The sequence below is a fragment of the Hippopotamus amphibius genome, chromosome 8 (assembly GCF_030028045.1).
Source record: "Hippopotamus amphibius kiboko isolate mHipAmp2 chromosome 8, mHipAmp2.hap2, whole genome shotgun sequence".
NCBI lineage: Eukaryota > Metazoa > Chordata > Mammalia > Artiodactyla > Hippopotamidae > Hippopotamus > Hippopotamus amphibius.
Genome location: NC_080193.1, coordinates 43,106,635 through 43,131,933, shown reverse-complemented (window position 1 = coordinate 43,131,933; position 25,299 = coordinate 43,106,635). Strand labels below are relative to the sequence as shown.

The following is a 25,299-nucleotide window of genomic DNA, read 5'->3' as shown; positions in this document are numbered from 1 at the left end:
GGATACTGAAGTACGTTTATAGCCTTGTAATAGCTACACAGATGCATTTACTCTATAGCTCTGCTTCATGAGGCTGGCCGGATCAAAACAAATATAATTACACATGGTAATCTAGTCACAATCCTGACTGCGTCAAATACACCAAAGTATAACAGGCAGAATCCCATCAAACACATACTCCCTAAATAATCCGGTAACAAATTCATGCATATATACTGAAATAACCAACATGACTAACCGAAGAAATCTTTCATAGAGATGACCAGATGCGACAGAGAAAATATTAATTATGTCATCTTTCTCTTGTTTCACTTCCTCAGTCTTCTGTCCTCCTGTAAAGCCCCTATAACAAGAAAGGTAAAAACAAGAACACTTGAAATGCTGGTACAGACACACTGTCCTTTAGGGGGAGAGGGATGGAGACGGTGCTTCCCCAACCCTGTTCCTTCCTGAGAGCACAAGGCCGGCAAAAGCAGCACATAGGACAGACAACCAGAGGCAGGCGGCCCACAGGGCCTCGTGTAGCCTCAGGAGAAGACTGGACACAAGCCAGTCCACAGAATGCGAGACATACGATGCAAGGTTAACTGAGCAATTACCACTCAGCTCTCCAAAGAGCAGGCAGAATCCAACAGGAGTCAAGAAGTGGGGCACAGGAGCAGCCCCACCGTGAGGGGACGCTAACCTCGTTCAGTCAGTCAGAGGCAAACACTCATCTACTCTACGTACACGTGCAAGACCCAGCTGCACAGAGCAGAGTCTGAGAAGCCCGGACAGGATTACCAGACTCAAAAGAAGGGAGGGATGGCACTTGTATCTCAGTTTTTCCTTAAAAACATTACTTCTTTATGAGGCCAGTTTACCATTTGAAGGAGTCCCAAAATCCAGATTCATTCTCGTTAGTCCCATCGCTCAGCAAGTCTTCATTCACCATGTCCGCCTTCTTCTGAACCTGCAATCAGTCACATGCGATGGACCCGCGCTCCCCTACTGGGTTTAATAGGCTTTAGGCTGGTCTGCACTGGGCGCACACTGTGAACACTCAACACTGGGGAGTGGACAATCCCTCAGGTCCAGACGTGACCAACAGAACCGTGCTCTTCATATCACATCAAAAGCTTAAGTGAGGAGACAGCGACCTCTTTTAATTAGACAATAACTGTTCTCAGTTTGAAAAATGGGCAGAGAACCTTATAGTCTGAGTAAAAACGGAAGCACAAGTCAGCAAGCTATCCGCTGGTTCTAGGGAAAGTGCAGTGCACACAAGCTCTGTCAGGAAGGAGTCATCTCATGTGACAGCCTTGTTTCAGGACTGACTAGGAACAAGAGGGGTTGAATCTTCTTGACAGCATAGGGATCATTTTTCTGCTCAACCACGTGTGGCCTGCTTTAGATTTTACTGTGTGTAATGATTATTTATTCTGTAATACCTTTTACTTGAATTTAAGGCACTAGCAACTTCAAAATTCTGAGAACAGAAAGCAGAATTGAGAAGAAATTAAGTAAGGCTACCATTTATCATTGCTGTTGAAATTCTCATTGGCATTCTTTCCAGTTTTCTCAGAATAAAATCATGAATAATAAGGTGAACTGTGGCTGTACAAGCAACACAGTATCTATGAAAGCATCTTATGTAAAATGAGACTTGTACTGCTCACTGAGATAACCCAAAAGGTGTAATCTCTCAGCTGAAGAAAGCCACAAGCTCCTATTTACAAAAGACATTTTGCATCTCAAGCAGCATTCCTATAAGCGCTACAGTAAAATTCCAAAGGTAAATTAAAGTCTTGGGCTGGTTTCTTTCTTTGTTCTTCAGCTTTACTGAGATATAATTAACAAACAACATTTGTAAATTTAAGGTATACAACATGAAGACTTGGTATAGGTATGTATTGTGAAATGATCACCACAATAATGGCACTACTTCTGGAGTTAACACATGCCATCACCTCACATAGTTTGGGGCTAATTTCAAGATACGTATTTTTACACAATACCTACTAAATACCACCTCACTGCTACTTTTACTAACTGTAATAGAGTGGCTGACTTACTATACCCACTCACCTTCACTTTAATAATCTTGCTCTTGAAGTTGTTGAGGACAACAACAGCTTCATCAGCGTCAGGTGGAGAATCTGTACCGTCGTGACTTAGAGAAAAGAAAGGAAGAAAGGAAGACAGGTATCACAAACCACAATTCTCAAAATGCAGTCAATGGTCTGATGTCAACCCGCCAAACATGTCCATCATCTTTATCATAAAGGAGATTTTTCTGAACAAATTATTTTCTCACAACCTGCAGGAAACCCCTTCAAGCTACACAGAGGCACCTGTCAAAATCTCTATCCTTACACGTTGAGTATGCCAACCGGTCACAGCCCAAACTTCCTTCTTGGGTTCCTCTCTGGATGACCTTTCGCGGAGTGAGAGGCTCGCAGTGCCAGCAAGCACAGGATAAGCACGGAGCCACCACCTCTGTCCACAAGGTCTGAGCCAAGCACAGCGCCTTTGAGAAGGGAGTGCCGGGGGCCTAGGCCCCTGCACCGTCACCGGAAATGCATCACTACTACTCTGTAATGCGCAAGTGGCGAGACACGGCTCTACTTCAGAGTTTTGTAAAGGCTTCTACTCTGTCCTTCCTGGAGGCACACAGCCAAGCCTAGGCCCTTAATCTGGAGCCCATACTCTGGAGGAAGAACTATAACAAGCTCTGTTTGCAAGCAGACAGGGCAGAGGAGGAAAAATTAAAAAGAGTATTTCCCTACTAACCAACTGTAATGCCTAAAATTTCCCTTCACCAATTTTCAAGGTGCGAACTACAGAAAGCCATGATAAAACATGAATTCGCTAGATTCGCTGTCATCCAGCAGAGAGCAGGGTTCTCGGGCAAAGGTGAGATTCCGATAGGTAGGATTTACCATTCCAGAGCCTGGAAAGCACAGAAGGAAGAGAGCCCTTGACCACTAGGTGGAGAGGAGGCACACGCATCCTGGCCACTGCAGGAAGAGTGGCCAGGAAAAGGGCATGCAGAAGGGATGGAGTTTAAAAAGACAACAGATAAACTTTTAAATTTCTTTAAAACCATATATGGGGAAAACACTAATTGGAGAAAACACTACTATGTACAACAAAAATGTAATTATAATACAAAACTCTTCTATTTTCTTGGTCAGAAACATGCAGAAATTCACACTGCTTTCACATGTGTCAGATAAGATTCCATGAAGCTAAGATGAGGACACAATGGGATGATTTTTGTTTTCGTTTTTTGTTTTTTTAACTTTTTATTTTTTAATTAATTTTTATTGGAGTATAGTTGCAAGATGAGTTTTCAAATAAATTAATGAAAATCATTCCTGAAATGAATTCGCATGAAGTCTTCTCACACAGCTTAAAACTAATTTAAATTGTGTTAAGCAGAATTTAGACCACACCCTTTGAAATGGCAGTATAATTTTTTTAAAAACTAATGGTCACTTGTAGCAAACCTTAGAGCAAAAAGCAGGCTACTGATGATGCTCTGTGAGTACTTCCACACCACCTGAGACCGGGAAAGACAAGTGCTCGCATTAAGGTTCCATGGCCGAAGCTTACATGTCCGCTCAACCTGCAATTCACTCAGGGTAGAGAAATACACTATCCCGGGTTGAAAAGTCTGACTGTTCTTCACTTCACTTCTTTTCTCCTTTCTTGAAATGACCCACCTTCTCATCTGCCTATGGTTTTCATCACAGTGACAGAATGATCTGATGCTGGGACACTGTTAGCACAAAAGAATGACTGAAGAGTCAAATATGACTATATATATTGTTTCTATTTATACTGCTTATTATCCAATTATACCCTGGCAAGGCTTCCACATTTAATTTCCTAGAAAAGCACTGTTTCATCACACATACAACTGCATACTAAATTCTTATTGCCTGGCTAATTGTCAGTGTAGTATTCAATTCAAACTGATTCTCAATGCAGAATGTTCTTAAAAAAAAAAAAAAAAACGCACCATGTCATTTAATCCTACCTGTAGATTCTATAAATATCTTCAGAACGTCCCTTCCTTAGTCTGAGAATCCAAGCTCCTGGGTTGGCTTTTAACTGAAAATAGCCCTAGGAAAAGAAGACAAGATAAATTTTAGTTCTCTTGGAAACATCAAAATGCTGTTTCTGAGGGACAGTCATTTCTTTTTCTGAAATATCAGTCACCTTTATGTTAAATAAGACAGTTAACAAACCAATGCAACTCTTAAAATCCACATATGAGAAACACTAGCAAAATACAGGCCAGTCAAGCCAAGAAGCCTGCCCTTCAGCTGTACTTCAGCGAAGAAGCAATGTGTGATATGTGAATAAGCTTCAAATCTCAAAAGAAAAAAGAAGAAAAAAGAAAAACACTGTCAGTTCATAAGCAACACATTTTTAGGAGCCAATCTAGTTAGAGCAGATATTCTAGTGTGTTTTCTTTTAAATTGTCATGTATTGGGTTGGCCAAAAGGTTAGTTCATTTTTTCAGTAAGATGGCTCTAATGGCACTTAGTTGTCTTTAACTTCACTCGAAACAATTTTGTTAGGTTGTATGTGACAGCTGTCATATCAGTGTGCATTTTAAAAAGACTTATCAAAATTGGTGAATTTTAGTGTAGCCATTTTAATATTGAAGATGGAGGGAAAAAAGCAACGTTTTCGGCATATTACGCTTTATTATTTCAAGAAAGGTAAAAATGCAACCAAAGTGCAAAAGAAGATTTGTGCAGTGTATGGAGACTGTGACGGATCGAATGTGTCAAAAATGGTTTGTGAAGTTTCATGCTAGAGACCTCTCTGGACGATGCTCCACGGTCAGGTAGACCAATTGAAGTTGACAGCAATCAAATTGAGACATTAATTGAGAACAAAACAATTATACCACGTGGGAGACAGCCAACATAGTCAAAATATCCAAATCAAGCTTTGAAAATCATTTGCACCAGCTTGGTTATGTTAATCACTTTGATGTTTGGGTTCCACAGTAAGTTACGTGAAAAAAATCTTCTTGACCGTATTTCCACATGCAATTCTCTACTGAAACATAATGAAAACGTTCTGTTTTTAAAACAAATTGTGACAGGGGGTGAAAAGTGGATGCTGTACAATAATGTGGAATAGAAGAGATGGGGCAAGTGAAATGAACCATCATCAACCACACCAAAGGCTGGTCTTTATCCAAAGAAGGTGATGTTGTGTGTATGGTGGGATTGGAAGGGAGTCCTCTATTATGAACTCCTTCCTAAAAACCAAATGATTAATTCCAACAAGTACTGCTCCCAATTAGACTAACTGAAAGTGGCACTTAACAAAAAGTGTCCAGAATTAGCCAAAAGAAAACGCATAATCTTCCATCAGGATAACGCAAGACCACATGATTCTTTGATGACCAGGCAAAAACTGTTAGAGCTTGGCTGGGAAGTTCTGATTCATCCGCCATATTCACCAGACATTGCACCTTCAGATTTCCATTTATTTCAGTCTTTACAAATTCTCTTTATAGAAAAAATTTCAATTTCCTGGAAGACTGTAAAAGGCTCCTGGAACAGTTCTTTGCTCAAAAAGATAAAAATTTTGGAAGATGGAATTATGAAGTTGCCTGAAAAATGGCAGAAGTGGAACAAAACGGTGAATAAACTTTTCAACAAAGTTCTTGGTGAAAATGAAAAATGCGTCTTTTATTTTTACTTAAAAATCGAAGGCACTTTTTGGCCAACCCAATAATTCCAATCAATGAGTTTAACTAAACTGATGATTTTTATATTGACCAAATTCAGTCAGTCATGAATTTTAATGTCCCTCATGTTAGAATACTAATTGCTCCATCATAAACTGCAGTGCCCAAATTAACATGACTGAATATCACCACCTGCTGTACTGATTATTTACCAGATTGGCCATAACAATAGTATCCACGATGACTGGCTTGGCTGAAGTTCCTAACGTGAACTGCAGTCCCCGTGGGGGCTGGCCAGTGGTGATGTCATAGCAGTGACCTTCTAGTAACAGGTACTCCAGCTCATACTCAGCAGCCACTACGCTGTCCACCTGCAATATCAAAATTAAATCACTTGAAGACTACTCAGCAAGAAAAAGAAACAAACTGTTGCTACATGCCACAACATGGATGAATCTGAAACGCATTATGCAAAGTGAATGAAACCAGACATAAAGGGATACGACACGATCACATGTATAAAAAATTCAAGAAGAGGCAAAACTATAGTGATAAAAAGCAGATCAGCTGTTGCCTAGGGCCAGGGACAGTAGGAGGGGATTACCTGCAAAGGGGCATGAGAGAACTTTTCGGAGCGATGGAAATGCTCTGTGTCTTAATCGTGCTGGTACACGAATTTAGAAAGTCAGGTGGGCTGGAAGAAGAGTCAGGAAAAAGGACACAGGAAAAACAATATGGAGGTTATTCCCAAAGTACTGGGGAGAGGATAAGATGCTAATCTAGGAAGGTAGTATTGGGAAGAAAGCATGTAAAATAAAACTGCCAAAAGAATGAGCAGATCTAAAAGCAAATAATTGAGAAGATAGATAAGACAATCCTACAAGGAGCAGTTCATGTGAGAAAAGAGAGAAACAATGAGAAAGATCAGAAAAACATCAGAGAACAATGCAAATTCATCTTGGCCTCTGGAATATAGCTGAAAATAGTTATTCTAAATGCAAACACCCAAGATGAATTTAATGTCTCCAAAATGGCATAAAACCATTCACATTCTGCACCAAGTGCCTAAATTACTGCTAATTTCTTGCAGAAAATATGGTATAACCACAAAGTCTTAGGGCAGCTTGGCTTTAGCTAATTAAAGAGTTTCTATCCCAGGCTAGTTCAGGCTTGGTTTTATAACCCTATCTAATGCTAATAATGAACTATTTGGAGCTTAACATGTTATTGCAATACTAAATTCTAAAAGTATAATACTAAGATCTAAGAGAGAAACCTCCACATGCTCAGAAGTCTCAGGTTCTGTACTTTCAATGGAACACAGAGAAACTGGAGGAAGCCTAAGAAAGAGGAGCAAAAACTCTGGGAGACACAGAAGAAACCTGCTTTGTTTTTGTTTTGTTTTTAATATTTATTTGTTTGTTTGGCTGTGCCAGGTCTTAGTTGCGGCACACAGGATCTTCAATGCAACATGCAGAATCTAGTTCCCCAACCAGGGATCAAACCTGGGAGCACAGAGTCTTAACCACAGGACCACCAGGGAAGTCCCCGGAAGAAACCTGCTTTGCATTTGATCTATACGTCAGTGCACTGTTCTTTAGTGCTTTTTGTGGCCATTTTATAGTCTCTTCAATAAGAGTTGGTTCCTCAAGGGCAAAACTTATATTCCCTATTTGTTAAAAATACAGTGTGTATGTATGTACACACAAACACACACTCTCCCCCGCTGCCACCGCCACCAACTTAGTACCTAAGGGATTCTACTTAAGGAAACTAAAGTTATTCAGCCTCACAATAAGAAGGCTGCTAAGTCCTTTGGTAACTACTTTCAAATTTCCAGTCTCCCAATTCTCAAGAAGACAGAACCAGAAAACAGACTTCAATTGTAACAGGAGACATTTAGGGCAGACACAGAGACAAACGTTTTAAAAAGGAAGTAGGCTCTGGGCACTGTAAGCTCCCTGGAAGTAAAGACCATGTCTTTTAATTCCTTTGTTAATACACTCTGAGCTAGGTGTAGAGTGAGGGCTGGGAAGAGACATCAGTGAAATGAAATCGCACTGTCTTTGAAAATGGATTAGGGGAAAAGAACCACTTACCTTAGAGACTTCAAATACAGTTATATGGAAATAAATGAAACAGAACAGGAAAACAATAAAGAAAAACTAATGAAACCAAAGGCTGGTTCTTCACAAATTAGATAACCTAGAAAGAATGGATAAATTCCTAAGAGACACAAATTTTGAAAACTGACTTAAGACAAAATAGAAAATCTAAACAGACCCACAACAAGAGATTGAATCAGTAATTTAAAGATTTTCCAATTAAGCAAGAAAATTATATAAAAGGCATCCAGATTGTAAAGAAAGAAGTAAAACTCTATTTGCAGATGACATGATCTTATATAGGCTTGTAGAGTAAGAACTACAAAACATTGTTCAAAGAAATTAAAGACCTATATAAATGGAAAGACATCCCATATTCATGGTTCAGAACACTTAATATTGTTAAGATGGCAATACTCTCCAAACTGATCTAGGGGTTTAATGTAATCCCTATTAAAATTCCATCAGCCTTTTCTGCAGATATTAACAAGCTGATTCCAAAATGCAAAGAAACCAGAATAGCCAAAATTATCTTGAAAAAGAAGAACACAACTGGAAAACCCACACTTCCTAATTTCAAACCTTACTACAAAGCTACGGTAAACAAGACAGTGTGGTAATGGCCTAAGGACAGACACACAGATCAATGGAATAGAACTTAAGAGCCCAAAATCAAATCTTCGCATTTAGGGTTAACTGATTTCTGACAAAGATGCAAAGACCATTCAGTGGGGGAAAACAAATGGTGCTGGGACCACTGGATATCCACATGCAAAGAATTAAGCTGGAACTCTACCTCACACCATATAGAAAGATTAACTCAAAATGAATCAAAGAAGTAAAATATAAGAGTTTTAAATTGTGAAAGTCCTAGAAGAAAACACTGGAGTAAATCCTTGTGACCTGGGATTAAACAATGGTTTCTTAGATATAACTCCAAAAGCACAAGCAACAAAAGAAAAAACAGGTAAATTAGACATTATGAAGATTAGAAACTTTTGTGCTTCAAAGGACACAATCAAAAAAGTGAAAAGACACCCTATAAAATTGGAGAAGATATTTGTAAGAAGATATGTGTAGAGCATATATCTGATAAGGGACTTGTAGCCAGAATATATAAAGAACTCTTACAATTCAACAATTAAAAGGCAACCCAATTTTCAAAAACAAGCAAAGGATGTGAAGAGACATTTCTCCAAAGATACACAAATGGTCAATAAACACATGAAAACATGTTCAACATCATTTATCATTAGGGAAGGAATGAAAAATGATGCAGTCACTTTGGAAAACAGCTTGGCAATCCCTCAAAAAGTTAAACATAAAATTACCATATGGTCCAGTAATCCCACTCCTAAGTATATACCCAACAGAAATAAAAGCATGTCTATAAAAACCTGTACACAAATGCTCAAAGCAGCATTATTCATAACAGTAAAAAAATAGAAACAACCCATATATCTACCGGTGATATAGCCATACAATGGATATAAAAAATAAATAAATAAATAAATAAAATATAGTATATACATACAATGGAATACTAGTTGGCAGTAAAAAGGAGTGAAGTATTAACACATGCCAAAACATGAATGAATCTTGAAAATAATTTAAGTGAAAGAAGCCAGTCATAAAACATATGATTCTGTTTAGGTAAATGTAATAGAACAGGCAAATCCAAAGAGACAGAAAGTAGGTTAGTGGTTGCCAGGGGACAAGGGTAATGGGGGGTGATAACTCACGGGTATGGAGTTTCTTTTAGGGGTGATGAAAATTAGATAGTGGTGACGGCTGCACAACTCTGTGAATATACTAAAACTACTGAACTGTACATTTTAAAACACTGAATTTTATGGTATCTGAATTAGATCTCAATGAGGCTGTTATTTTTAAAAATACAATTATACCTGAACACTACTGTCTCAGAAGCCCACCCAGACTGTGATCCAGTCTGTTCAGTCAGAGACTACAACCACTACATCTTCAACAGGCTTTACATGTGATTAGATACTGGGAAGCAATGATATTCTTACCTCTTCTAAATAAATGTTATCAAGGTCATATGGCGTCCTGACAGACTCTATCATCCAACTCTCAGGTGTGTTTAAGTTCAGAGTGAACAGAGGAGACTGTGGCATATCCAAAAATTTTGCTATTGGACCCTTAGCAAAGCTATTGTCTGAAGTAAAAGAAACCTCTGGTTCCAAGACATAACGGTAAAAGCTGAAATGGAAAAGAAACATATCAATTTTTTTTTAATGCAACTGCAGTCCTTGAGTTTATGCATCCACACAAGTAAACAACTTGCTTAAGACAAACTGGACTTGGAAGGGCTTCCTTTCAGACCAAGAAAAGTGTTTCCAAAACTCTCTCTTGACTTAATTATATGTCCTGTGGTTTTTGCAATGCGAGAGGAGAGCAGGAGAGGTGGGGTTGGGAGAGGAGGTCGTTCCTTCCTGTACTTTTGTGGGGAGGACGCAGCTGCTGCTGGAGTCACAAGCATTTCCTGAGCATTTGCCTCCCCTTGTTGAAAGAAACTCATTTTTCTCTCTCTCAAAAACAGAGTCCTAAATAGTGGCTGAGTTCTCAGGCGAGCCCTGAAAACACTGTCTGTAATAATTTAAACATTTATCCTATATGAGGACAATGGTGAAACCTGGAACCCTTTCAAACATGGCTTCAATTTCACTTAGAATCTAACCTACAGAACCCAGCACATTTGCAAGTTAGCAATTTCCCACAGCCACCAAATGTGCTACACTATTACTATTGACTGCTTTTCATGTAACTTTTTCCATAAATGACCATTCCAAAGCTCAGACAGTATATACCCAACTTATACACAGATAAGTCTGCCTTCCTTTCAAGACACATGCAAATGAGCCATAGCAAGCTTCCTCTGACATATATATTTCAACTTAGAAATGACTGCTCTTCTAAGAAGTATATAGACAAGTGTCTTTCTACACCACAGCACATTTTAAGGTAATTTAATAGCTACATTGATTCAACTGTTTTTTAGAAACTTATATAATTATGACCAGAAAAAAAAAAAAAAGGAAAGAAAGCAATGCACAGGTGCAAGTGGCCTGGGTTAATCCCACACTCACAGCAAGTTCTTAAAACTTTTGATTAGTTCTTAGAACTTTAGCAAAACTGAACTTCAGTAAGTGATTTTTTTTTCAAATATGACGTCCATATATAAACCCATTCGATCCCTGACATTCAGTTTCAGCTTTCAGATTGAATATGATTTTCTTCCAGGGGCTGATTTCTTAACCAGCTTGGTTTACCTTTTTAAAGGCATGTCAGAAAGTTTAGATTGGCAGTTCATAAATACTCTTAGATTCATGTTGATCAGCTGAGTTAAAACCTAAAAGAGCAAAGCAGATGACAAAACATAAAAATTTCTCCTACAAACTGACTGATATTTGAGACACAATATTTACATTTTCTCTTCAGAAATGTATCACTTGACACTGAGTTAAGAGAGAGAACATTCCTTAATATCTTAAAAAAAAAATACAAAGATAATAAATGCTATACAGTTTGCTCTGGATAAATCCCTAGAAATCACAGCTCTAGTGCACAATTTAAATCACACATACAGATCACGTGGACAAAAACACGGGAAGTAGGCCATTGCAAATAACTGCTCTCCATGTATGTAGGGAAACAAAACAGGCAATGGATACCTGCCTACACAAGGAAGAGTTTAAAGCTTCATCAGTGCAGCTCACAGACTATCACAGGTAAACACATACACAAATACTCACAAAAAAGGTTAATTGATTATACTTCAATAAAATTTTACTTAAAAAAAAACCCCATAACAAAAAAAAAAAAAAGAAAGAAAGAAAAGTTGAGGCAACTGTATTTTTGGCAGAGTTCTTTTAAATTTTTTTAAAATTGCAATATCATACATATCTAAAAGACATGCTGCAGGGAATTCCCTGGTAGTCCAGTGATTAGGACTCAGTACTTTCACTGCCGAGGGCCTAGGTTCCCTCCCTGGTCAGGGAACTAAGATCCCACCAGCCTAGGGACGCCGCCAAAACAAACAAAAGAATAAAAAGACAAACTACAAAAAAAAAAAAAAAAAACTCACTAGTTAAAAAAAAGAAAAATGATAAAGTAGAATTCTTTTACCTTTCTACTCTTTGCCAATATAAAGTGTGGCATAAATAAATTTAATTCAAAGATATTTTGCTCTAAATAAAGATAATCCTTTTTCTTAATTACTACATGAGGTAATCAACCAAACTTGTACCTACTTTCAAAGGTTATAAAGTTGTTTTCAGAGCCATTACTAATGTTTATGAAAATATCTGCTCTGCCCAAGATGCCCTGTAGCATTTTCCAATGCCCTTTAAAGATAACTAAGGGAACAACGATGCTCTCAGAGCATTTCAGGGCACGTGACCACTTCCGGTAAATACGATGTGACACAGATGCTTGCACTGCTTCTGCAGTTGTCCCTACCAAAAGCAACGGGGCAAGTCTCTGTGCTTCTCTGGTGACAGGGTCAACGACAGCCACGACATCAAAGTACGTCTCTCCTTCCTTTGGCCTCAGTTTAATTGCACTACAGAGATCAAAAGATAAAACATTAATCTGGAGGATAACAGGAAACAGTTGATTTCTTTGAGGGGGGTGGGGCCGGGAGCTGACACATCCAACACAACCAATCAGCCCTCTTAGGATTTCAAGAAAAACTTAAATCTAAAACAAGGTTACATGGTGGTCAACTATGCGATTACGTCTACCTCAGAGTTTAAAAACGCTCTAAAAGTTTCTGATGTTTGTTTTTGACAGTTACAGAACATTATGCCAATTTTTATTTCTTGGCAAGAAGATGATGAGGAGACAAGAAACTGATTTTTTTTTAATAGTAAAAGGAACATAAGAATATAACAAAAAACTTGCAAAAGAAAAGGAAATAAATAATCATAAAAATCTCACCATCCCAATTCAACAACTTTGTGGCATATTTCTACATAGTCCTCCTTAAATACCTATATAAAGATCAGCTGCACCTACAGAGTATCAGCAATTTTATAATCATTTCATTCCTTCCCCCAGAAATTTATTATAGATTTTTCCATGTTGTTATACATCAATATCCTGAATAAGAAATAATCTTCAATTTACCAAGTGAACCTGCTATAGTTTACTTAAGCTATTCCTTACTGCTAGACATTTAGATGCCTTTTAACCTGTAAAGAATTTCTCACATCCAGTTTTCTTCACACTTGGAAATTTCTTGAGAATTAATGTAGTCCTAGACCTGAGATTATTGCATCATAATGATACAAATATTTTTCTGGCTAATATGTCTCATCAACCACATTTCCTGAAGGACTAAACAACCTTACAAGGCCAAGAAATGAACTTCACTACATCTTGTCAGCATTAAGTTATACATTTTTTTGTCTGTTCTTAATAAATGAAAAAGGATAACTTCTAGGATTTCTGGGGAGAACATGCATTTTCCCACATATCATTTCCAGTTACATGGCCTCCTTCTAAAGCCACTTTGACTTAGGTGACTTAAGAGAAGCAGGAGCCTCTGACACATTTTTAAAAAGGAATAAACTTTAAAGGATTTAAAAACATATCCAATTTTCCCAAAACACTAATTGCTTAATCAATGTCTATCTTTTGTTTGCCACGAACAATATTTTAATGTGGTTCCTATACTAATCACTACTTTTATGCAAAAACATTTACCCAATGGGATGAAAACGAAAGTACAAAACAGAATGTAACTAATACAACTGGGTAAATATAGTTTAAATGGTAATGAAGGCTATTTCAGATCTTGGCTGTTTGGGAAATAACCAGCAGAATAGCTGTGTGACTGTACTGCAGCACATGCTTTCAATTTGATGTTAATAATTTCAGCTACCAATAATTATTCCAATACAACAATATTTTTTTTTTAAACTCTACATAGCTGTTCTCACAGTGGGGCTCCAGACTAGCAGCACCAGCTTTATCCGGGAATTCGTTAAAAACAAATTGTCAGGCCCCAACTGAGACTTACTGAATCAGAAACTCCAGGGGGTCCAGCAATCTGCACTTTAACAAACTCTCTAAGTAAAAGCCAGAGTATAAGAGCCACTGCCGTCAGATAACATGGACCTCTGTGCTACTCTAGAATCTAGAAGGAAGAGCTCATTAGAGAATAGCACTATACAAACTCTCACAAAGGAAATGAGGAGTCCCAGGGCAGTCCTCTAGAGCATAGCATGTGAGTCAGGCCTCTAAGCCTGGGGGTTTGAAGTAGAGTTCTATATGACATGTCTGTGTTCTGAGCCAGTGTTCTAGGTGATCCACAACAGACATCCTCAGAAACTGACCCTGTGAGATCTTTTAGCCACGCCTACATCTCTGTAACAAAAAGAGGGGAAGAAAAAAACCAAGAAAAGAGGAATATTGGTGTGGAAATGGAGAACAATATAAACTAACAATATGATGTTTAAATACACTTGCTGTGTTCATCAGGGAAAAGACCAGAATAAGGCTGAGAGCGACAGACACAAAAACATTAGAGGACTCACACACTTTTTTGACAGTGAGTAGAGCCAATGTCAAGGAACAGAGTGCTTCACCAATCCTAACGTACGCGCAAGTCACCTAGGGGATCTTGTTGCAATGAAGATGCTGATTCAGGAGGTCTGGGATGGGGCCAGAGACTCTGCCTTTCCTAGAAGCTCCCAGACAGTGCCCTGTTCCATGGACCATACTTTCAGAGAGAGGGTATACATAACCAATAATTCAGACTTTTTGTTTCTTGAATAAATAAGAAACTTCTAAAATATAACACTCATTTAACGAACACAGCCCCAATAAAAAGAACTTCTCTCATAATAATTGTAATATAATAGAATTTTTAACGAGGGCATTTTAATTATATATGACTCATGGAGAAAACAATGTGCTAAATAGGGAAGAGTTCTTGCTCAGGTCTTGGCCACAATACGCAAACAAGATGGCAGGTCAATTAGGAATGCTTCCTGTGGTAGCAACCAGACCATGTCACTTCCTGAAACCACTCAGAGTGAAGAGAGGATGGTGCTGGTGGGCAAAATCCAACCAGCGTTATTAGCAAGGAGCCACAGCCAGTGAGAAAGGAGAGGATCTCCATTCTAGCCTGGAATCATCAGTCTGTTCTGATTTTATCCCCACAAGGAGTGGCTGTGAGAAAGCACAGGTTGATTAAACCAAAGTCCAATCTGCTCCAGACTAATTAAGTCAGAATCACAGCAGAGCAGGGTGCAGGTTTCTGCATCTAAAGCCTCCCTGGTGATCTTAAGGTGCAACCAAGATATATACCTGCCTCTAAGGCAAGGGCTACATACATCAAGTGTAGGGGTCTTCCTAAAGACAAGTTCATCTTAAATCTAATCATGAGAAAACAACCCAGACTGTGGAGCATCCCACAAGACAAATGGCCTGGACTCTTAAAAAAGTCAATGTTATAAAAGAACAAACAAAAACAAAAAACCCAAAACAAAAAGAAAAAGAAAGAAAAAAAACCCCAAACTGTTCTAGCTTAGAAGAGACTAAAGAGACACAACTAACTGCAATGTGTGACCTGGACCAAACAAACAGCTATAAAAGGTCATTACTGGGCACTGCAGAAATGTGAAAATGGACTGGTATTACATAATATTACTTTATCAAAGTTAAACTGCTGAGGTATGCTAATAGTGCTATGGAGATACTCCTAGTGCTCAGGAGATATATGCCAAAGAATTTAGGCATGATATATAATGATGTCTGCAACGTACTTTCAAATGGTTTCCAAAAAACATGAGTGCGTGTATGTTTATGTGCAAACATATACTACATACACACACACACACGGATAAATGTGGCACAATGTCAACAATTGGTGAATCTAGGTTAAAGATATTTGGGTATTCACTATAATAGTCTCTCAACTACTCTCCAGGTTTGAAACTTTCCAAAATAAAAAACTGGAAAACACAAGACATGGACTTCCTTATAATGCTATACTTATTTTTATTTTATGGAAAACAAGACAGTTTTCAATAAAAGATGAGACAAGGGCTCTAACAATCTGTTTATTCTTTAAAATCAGAAAATGACAACTGATCTGTTTCATTAAAGGGTGTATTCAGAACTATTTCAGATTTATTTAGAAATAAATGTCAACTTTTATGCAACTGAAATGTCATATGAGTTTTATATATGAATATGAATATATATAAAAACCACATGCCAGGGATTTCCCTGGTGGTCCAGTGGCTAAGGCTCTGCGCTCCCAACGCAGAGGGCCCGGGTTCAATCCCTGGTCAGGGAACTAGATCCCACATGCCGCAACTAAGACTCAAATAAATAAATATTTTAAAAAAACAAAACAACAACAATAAAAAAACCACACATGCCATATTTCCCACTTCAATAAGAACTTATATACACATATTATATGGAAAAATAAGACAGCTGAGGTAAAGGTAAACACGCACAAATTCGACATTGATTCTGTACCTGTGTCTGTCTTCGAAAAACTGGTACTCGATTCTTGTATCTCCTTTTGGTTGAGCTGACAGGAGAGCATCCACCTTCATTACCAAGTCACTTGCCCTGAAAGATGTGGTTGGTGAAAATTTAGCATCTCTTTAACTGAAGGTTTTCCAATTGTTGCTGAACATAATCAACTTAGGTACTGAATGCCAACAAGACGGTTTGAAGAAAATATAAACTTTGAACCAACTGGGATGAGAAAAAAGCACAGGTTTTGTCACTGATTAGTTTTATAGCCCCTGGGGTAGGTGCTGATTTCTCCATATGTGAAATGGAGATAACGCCTACTTTTGCATGGCTCTTGTAAATACTGCACTGGCTAAACATATAAAATAAAGCACCTAGCTCAGGGCCCGGACCATAACAGACTATCAGTTATTTACACTTTCCCTCACCCTCTTCTAAATAATTTTATTATTTTCATGATCATGAGAGTAATAATTTACTGAAAAAACATTCAGGAAAAAAATATAAGGAGAAAATGGATATATACATAATAACAGCATACTGAAGAAATAACTATTGATAACATTTTAGTTCATAATTCTTCTATATATATGTATCTACACATACAAAAGTGGTACCGTATGATTTGGTAACCTGATAATAATAATTATAAACATCATTTTGTTGGTTAATAAATATAGGGATACATCAGTATTTTCAATGACTGCATATTATATTTATGGATACATCATAATTTATTTCACTATTATAGTCAACACTGTGGTAAACAACTTAGGAAAGCATTTCCGCTTTCCCTGCCCCTCCTAACTTGATTCCTAACTGAGGAAGATCTTGAACTAAATAATGAGACTGAAAAAAATGCTCTAATCTGTTGAATTGAGGACTAAATTCTAAGAATGCTAAAATATATTTGAATACATTTGTGAATATATTTGAACTGGAATCAAGCTATAAATTCTCTCAATGAACCAAACAACTATATCAAATGACCTCTTTCGGTACTTCTCACTACTAACCCTGAACATACATATAGCAGGCCATTTGTTTCCTGTGATGTGTCAACACGGCGGACCGGGGTGAGCACTGTGATCAAAGAGCCCAGGGCTGAGCTTCAGAGAGTTGAGGATGGCCTCCTGGCTGCAGGCCTGGGTCACACATGAAGGCGGTGGCTGTCACAAGGGCCACTCCAAGGTGGAGCATCCCTGGCTCTAACGAAAACCCTAGGCAAGCCAGGTCACTCTGAGAATCCTAATAGTTTAACATCCATCTTTTGGCAGCTCTCCCAATTACCTTATTTCCCTGTATTCACCCAGGGCAGACCCAGAGCTACCCTTGGCTGGTAAAAGGCAAGTCTTGTGTGCATAGTCTGGCAATTATATAGTCCACAAGGATTCCCAAGGGCTCCCCCAAAACCTCCACAGAGAGAGGGAGTGGTCCAAGGGACACCACACCAAGCCTATGCCTATGACACAGTGGCTTCAAGTCATGGGGCACCTCCTGGCCTGCATCAGGGAAGTGTTTCATAGGCTAAAACAAGGGGCATCACTCAAGAACCAATGAGGTGGAAGGAAGGAAACCTCTTTATCTGTGGCCCCAGTCTGCCTGAGATGAAAAAAAGATTCCTTCCCATACTACACAAAACTTGCCAAAGAACAAAACCTGGCAAAGAGACTACCTCTGCAGCTATCAAAGTCAACACTTCACTAAGACATGCATTTTGAACTCTGCAGCATCATGATACAAAACAGATGAAGAAAAAAGCAGAAGAAGTTTAAAATTCTATATCCTCAAACTATGCATCAAAGAACATTATCAAGAGATTGAAAAGTCAGGGAAAAAATATCTGCATATCATACAGCTATAAGGGAATGATATCCAGAATGTAAATGAATTCCTATAACTCAACAACAACAAAATAAATAAAAGTGAGCAAAAGTCTTGGGTAGATGTTTTCCCACAGATATACAAATGGTCAACAGCCCTTGAAAAGATGCTCAACATCACTAACCATTAGGGAAGCACAAATCAAACCACAAGGAGATACCACTACATACTCATTCATCAAAAAAACAGAAAATAATAAGTGTTGGTGAGGATGTGGGGAAATTAGAACCCTTATGCATTACTGATGGGAAAGTAAAATGGTATAGTCTCTGTGGAAAAAGGTATAATGGTTCCTCAGAAATTAAACATAAACATACATCTTCCAACTATACATTCCTTTGATATTTAATGCAGAAACCATGTGAATACGACTATGAGCTTCAGTGACACAGCAGGTACACAGACCTGTCAAAAAATTAATTTTTTCCACTGAGAAATAACTCATTAAAATATATAAGCTAATAATAACACTGAAAGAATTAAAATAACAATAAAGAACCAACAATTACCAACTCAGCATCACCTTTGGAATATGCAAGAAAAGCAACTCATTTACTAGTATGGCATTCCATACTAGTATTCCATACTAGTAAATAAAGAAAAAGAAACATTTAACTTGTCTTTTTTTTCCTGAATAAAATAAAACTGAAGGGTAATTAAAGAAATAATGAGGGAAAGTATTTCTTTACAGAAGTATTCCAAGAAAATAAATAAAAGCACCCCTCTACTTTTGCATATGTTTGAAATTTTCCATAACCAAAAGTTAAAAAAAAAAATAAAAATGGAGAGAACTACTTCAGTTCTTTAAACACTGGCTACAAAATAAATTAACTCATTGCAACGGAAGTATAAACAAACACTTGAACTGAAGAACATTATTCTATTTTAAAGCTGGAGATAAAACATCTTGGAACAGGGAGCATGAGGAAAGTCCACTTAATACAGCTCCTGTGACATGAACTGGTTAATTTCTTCTATGGCAAAACTTACACATCTTCTTCTACCCGAAGCTGCTGAATATGAGATTTGATTTTCTGTCCTGATGTTTTTAAGATGATATTTTCTAGGAGGTGGAAATCGTCTTGATTAAAGAGTTCACTGTCTCCCAGTGGCCCAATGACCTGTGAAGAAGAGCAGGGTGGTCAGTGCTGGGATCAGCGGACCACAGAGAAGTCCTTGGTTGTCCTCAAGCTACCTTACAAACCAAATCACTTTCCAGACCCGAGACACATTTACAACTAAGTCAAATCAATGGAAAAAGTGAAAATAAACCCCAAATCAACTCATACAGTTATTCACATCAATTCCTCAACTACACAGAGTGTATGTAGACTTGAATACTTTACAATATTTTTACAGTAAGCAAACTCTGAAATAAAATAGCAGTATCACTTTCATTAATTCTCACTGAATATAAATAAGAAAGCCAAAATAGAAATGTAGTGGCAGATATCAGAGATTTCACCCTAAGTGCTAAGGGTTTACAGTTTGGTATGTCTGCCATAGTCTCATTTCCGCGACTGCAGCTATTTATGAAACAGTCTGAACATAAACCAATTAAGTTCATACAGAATGCACAAACCATAAACAAAGTCCCCACCTGGACGGATACTTTGCAAATCAAAGGCCTTACAATTTGGTTTCTGAGCACCCCTGCACTCTTACCATCTCACACAATGGCAGGACAAAATTAAACAGGGGGAAAATTTCATATAAGGATGTTTATGTCAAAATCAGCAAACTTCCTTTGAAACAAGGGAGCAGACATGATCATCAGCACTGCATAAGCCCTAATCACCTTTGGAAAAAGTGGTTCTGTTTGAAGAGTTTACTAGCTTCAGAGGAGAATGCTGCCAAGACTGTTCACTGATCTAACTTGAAGTCAACCTTGTCTCAGGACAAAATTCTCACCCTTCCATTGCTGATCACGGCCCTCTGTCCCTTCTTCAGCTTCAGAACATCCCTGCAGTACATGGCATGAGACAAAATGAAATCCATTTTGGAAGACTCAAAGACCTCTTTAAAAAGACTGAAATCCATGCCCTAGGAAAGTAATTGTTATTAAGGAAAAGTAATTGTTATTAAGAAAACCATAAAAATGAATAATCATATGAATAAATCATAAAATGCTCTTTTAGTAGAAAGTAATGACTAATTTTAATAATTAACATTATGATGTCTCCATTCTCCACTCTCTCTCCCATTTTTTCCCCCAACCTCCCACTATTACATAAAGCTTATTTCCTTTTCCTGTTCCTCTGTGATCATTCAACTGGCAAACTATAATTCATGATATCTTTACTCTGCATTTTAACATCTTGCTAATTTCAAGTAAGAGTCTATTTTTCTAACTGAAACATCAAGTACATTCATCATTTTATTACAAATTTTAAAACTACAAAACACAGCCAAAAGTATGTAATATAAATTAATAAAATGGGCTTATATTGGAAACACATCAAGAACACATACGCCTCTAACTCTTTAAGTAGCTTCAGTCTCTATAAACAAATATTCTTCTTTGTTCTACAAACAAATCAAATATTGTCTCTCTTCTTAAAACTTACAAAACCAATGCCTTTGTGCTTAAAACATATATAAACTTACATCAGGCACATCTTGAAACCTCGCAAGTTTAAAAGTAATAAAGGGAATATGGCAGAATTGTTACTTCCTGGAAAGACTCTTCCAATTTAAAAAAAAAAACCTGTGAGCTCAGAACTACAATCACAAATCCTGATCATCAACAGGAACAGAACACATCAGCCACGGAAATGAACTTCTGAAATAACAGAACAGGCAGCCTCATGCAACACACAGACCTACCCCAACGGAGAATGCCCCGATGCCAGCTCCTGCAGCCAGGGCCTCTGCAGTCTCCTCCTTGGCCATTTTCGTGATGAAGTTCTTAGCAGAGTTGGAGGTCTGTGTTTGGAGAGCTGCCCAGATTGCTCTGGAGATCTGAGTTTTCTCGTAACTTACATCTTCACTAGGATTATTGATCATGCTTACTCTAACATTGTTACTGGATTTCTATTTACAAAATGGGAAATAAGAGTTATATGGTAGATGTCTTGAACTTAAAAAGCAGCATTAACATCAGTCACATCCCATAAGCAGCAAATAACACTTCAGTCTTTGGCAGTTCTCCTCTGCATGCAGAATAAAATTAAAATGCTATAACCAGGCATTCAAACTCCTACATGAATTGGCCCCGAGCCTACCTTTCCAACCTCATTTCTTACCATCCCTGTAAACAGAGCATACGTTACAGACCATCAGAGTCCTGTATTTCCCCAACACATTTTGCATTCTTCTAATGCATGTTATGCCTCACACTGGCATGTGAACTCCAACTACACCTGTCTTTACTTCCTTAAGTCCCAACCTCTTAAGGGCTCTGCTCAAACCCTTCATTCACCTGGCCTTTCCAGATTTCTAGAAAAAATTAATCTCTCCTTGGGTAAAAAGTCAAGAATCCACATGGGAGAAGATATCTGGGGCCACAGAACCAAAAAAGGGCCATGAGCGACAGAAACTCATGCTTACATATATCTAAAAACATGTGCAAGAGTATTCACTGCGGCATTCTACTAGCCCCAATCTAGAAACCACCCAACTGGCCATTAAACAGAATAAACAAACAAAACTTTGTGGTATAGCCATGTGCTACAATACTGCACAGTGAAAAAGAACTAACTACCACTACTTGTATAAGCAGGGCTAAATCTCCAAAATATTGAGTAAAGAAACCAAACACAAGCAAATACATATTATAAGAGTCCATTTATACAGCAAAAAGCAGGCAAACCTAGGATGTAAGAAGAGGGACAGAGGAGAGCTAGTGATGCAGTCACAGGCCAGGGGTGTGCTTTCAGGACTTCAGCAATTCTGTTTCTGTACCTGCGTGGTGTCACATGGGTGTGTTCACTTTGTGACACTCTACATCATGTTGATTTGTGCACAACTTTTGAACTCATATTTTACTTCAAAATTACTCCCTCCCTATTCTCCCACTTTTTCACCACTTGAGCTTTTATCAATCTGAGTTAGTGTACGTTATACATATATAACTTCACTGGGACTACTCCCAAAACAGCTTTGAACTGACACACCGTCTAGTCTGTTTCCGTAGACAATAAAGGCACTCAGCACATCAGTGAAGCTGAAATCACCTGTATAGTTCCATATTTCAGTAAGCCTCCATGGGACACAGGGAGGCAAGGGGGACACAGGAGGGGTGTGAAACTTGGATGAAGATCCACTCTGAAACCACTCAGGAAAAGGAAATGTAACATCTCTCTCTCTGACAATGACAACCTCTAGAAGGGGCAATTGTTTTTCAACTGTTCACCACTGCCCATTCACTCCACTTCTATGGTTTATATGCTACACAGCTTGCAGACCACGTGTATGTGTGTCCCTCTGCATGCCAACACCTACCTCTGTTACACACGCACTAATGTGCTGACGTGGTATTTCTCCTACATCCAGACCTCTCTCAGTATAAGGACCCTGTCTCTCCCATACAATATATAACATGAACGTTGCAGCATCTCTGCACCAAGCATATCAACAGTCATATAATAAAAACTGTCTATGATGAAGATCTCATTATTTTTTCCTTTAAAAGAATTTATTCCTGGGAATTCCCTGGCGATCTGGTGGTTAGGATTCCATGCTCTTCCACTGCAGGGGGCCTAGGTTCAATCAATCCCTGGTCGGGGAACTAAGATCCTGCAAGCCACGTGAGACAGCCAAAAAAAAAAAAAAACCAGTTCCTTTACATAAAGCCAGAATATTGCAGTCTTCTCCGTTTTCTCACTAGCTGCCAGACCTCTGATAATACAATGCGTCTTTCCCCCAAGCACTAAAAAGGCAGGATCCAGCCTCCCCACCAGAACATTATCAGCACACAGATGCCCATGAAGATAACTGCAGCCTCAAACAAAGATGCAGAATGAAGTCTTAGATACTCGCCTGATGTTTAATAGCATCATACAGTAATTGCCTTCCAGAAGGGCTATCAAAATCCCCAACAATCCAAAAAGTTACAGGCCTAATAAAAGAATCATCTGTAGAAAAACAAAAACAACATATTAAGTGGGAAGGGGAAAAGCTCATCTTATGTTTCAATATTGCTATTAAGCCAAGTAATTTCTGAAAACCATGCAGAAGATAAGAAAGTGACAAGTTTAATAAAGATACAAAGCAGAACTAGTGAAACTTTGATATTAGAATGAAAGCAGGGTAACCTTCCATGCAGCTTAATTTAAAAAAAGGAACATGCACTTATTAATTCTATTTTGGTTTGGGCATCTATTAACATGTAAAATGAAAAAGAATCTTTGAATGTGTGGGTAACATATTACAGTCTCTAATTATATCCATTTGTAACTTTCTGAAACATAATTCTTTGCAAACATATATACAGAATTTATCTGCATTGATAAATTATGTTACCCACAGGTTCCAGAAACATCCCAATAAAGTGTTAATAAATTCTGAATTACAATGGTGCCTGAAACCACATAAGATAATTAATTAATAAAAGGAATAGAACATTCTGAAATTTAAAGTTACCATAGATTTCCTTGGAGGACATTCCTGGACAAAAGTAAAGGAAAAAGAGTAGAAGAAAAGAAAATGTCATTTCTCTAATTAATGCCAACTGTAAGAGTCAAGTTTTAAATAATGCCCAACATCACCTATGCTTCTTTCTGCTCCTTAGTCCCATTAGGGTTACAGCACTGTCCCAGGACCCCTCAGAACCAATTCTTTAAGGAACCAAATGGAGCAAATGCCTGGACTTAAACATATATCTGGGAAACCAGAAATTCTCTCTGGAAGGAGACCACAATAGAAAAAAACAGCTGCCTTAGGGACTTCCCTGGTGGCCCAGTGGTTGAGACTCTGTGCTCCTCATGCAAGGGGCACAGGTTTGATCCCTGGTCAGGAACTAAGATCCCACATGCCACATGGCGCAGCAAAAAAAAAAAAAGGAGAAAGTTGCCTTACATGACAGTCAGTGCTTTGGAAGGGTAGTAAGTGTGACCAGAGGAGAAAAGCACATATCATTTTACACAATTTTAACCTGAATAAATAACTCTACATCAAAATCAGTTTAAAAACATACACAAGGATTTCTTGTACCAAGTTTATCTTATAAATCCTAAAAAAAATTTAATCCAGTATTGTCATTGAAGAGACAAGTCAAACCAATTTTCAATCCATTAATCCATTTTTACATAATTCTCTTTCCATTTTGAACCATGAAAAAATTTTTCCTTTTGCCTTTAATGTCTAATATAAATTTATAAAGACAACATCTGATTTTTCAAATATATATAAAAAAATTAAATTTTAAACAGGTATTTTCTAAGACTCAAATAATTATACAATAAAAGAAATTATGGAATCTCTTTCCCAACAGACACTAAAAATTAATTTTTTTGTAAATACTAAAAAGAAGAAAAAGAAAAAAAGGTGCATCCAAGATAAGCTTACAATATATTACCTTTCTTGGTCAGATAATTCATACTATTGGCTATAGCAGCAGTCTTGCCTTGGGAATCCAAAACGGAAAATCTAGCATAATCATCCACAAAAAAGTTACCTGAAAAAAAAATTAAAGTTGATTTACAATTAACATGCCTAAATTCAATCTAATGTTAATATTCAGTTGATAGTTGGATGTGACCATGATACACATTTTAATAAAATGCATGAGCAGAATATATTGTTTCAAGTTTACTGAACAAATTCACAACATGACCCCTACCCCATTAAAACTTGTCTTTTAAGACACAAATAGAAAATGTACACATCTCACACATAACTCATATATGTGTTTGTCAGTTTGATGGTTTAAATTTATTCTATTCCCACTCTTTTCACTTTACACCTAGAAGATGATCTTTTGAAGAGACTCCCTTAACTTCATCTCTCCTTTCCATAGTCCATCCCCATAGTAAACTCTCCCCTATTCTATCTGGGGGCAAGAGGGGATGAATGGGAGAGAAAATATAAGAAAACTCACAGTTCAGTTATTTCATGTCTATCAAAATAACATTTTTAACCTTAACA

The 25,299-nt window shown here is 37.7% G+C and overlaps 1 protein-coding gene across 4 annotated transcripts in view; it reads right to left on the bottom strand.

Annotated features, from left to right (window-relative positions):
* UGGT1 (UDP-glucose glycoprotein glucosyltransferase 1) overlaps positions 1-25,299 on the bottom strand; it is a 105,643-nt gene that overhangs the window by 15,263 nt on the left and 65,081 nt on the right. For 3 of the 4 annotated variants that reach the window (XM_057744759.1, XM_057744757.1, XM_057744760.1), the window contains 15 exons: positions 24,731-24,829; positions 23,797-23,820; positions 23,194-23,288; positions 21,040-21,246; positions 20,125-20,256; positions 19,204-19,334; positions 16,327-16,422; positions 12,289-12,391; positions 11,100-11,179; positions 9,840-10,029; positions 5,914-6,072; positions 4,025-4,110; positions 2,068-2,152; positions 864-952; positions 239-343 (listed from right to left, as the gene is read on the bottom strand). In XM_057744759.1, the coding sequence (XP_057600742.1) occupies positions 239-343; positions 864-952; positions 2,068-2,152; positions 4,025-4,110; positions 5,914-6,072; positions 9,840-10,029; positions 11,100-11,179; positions 12,289-12,391; positions 16,327-16,422; positions 19,204-19,334; positions 20,125-20,256; positions 21,040-21,246; positions 23,194-23,288; positions 23,797-23,820; positions 24,731-24,829 (1,681 nt within the window). The remainder of the gene's footprint in view (positions 1-238; positions 344-863; positions 953-2,067; positions 2,153-4,024; positions 4,111-5,913; positions 6,073-9,839; positions 10,030-11,099; positions 11,180-12,288; positions 12,392-16,326; positions 16,423-19,203; positions 19,335-20,124; positions 20,257-21,039; positions 21,247-23,193; positions 23,289-23,796; positions 23,821-24,730; positions 24,830-25,299) is intronic. The other variant, XM_057744758.1, reaches the window with a different exon arrangement.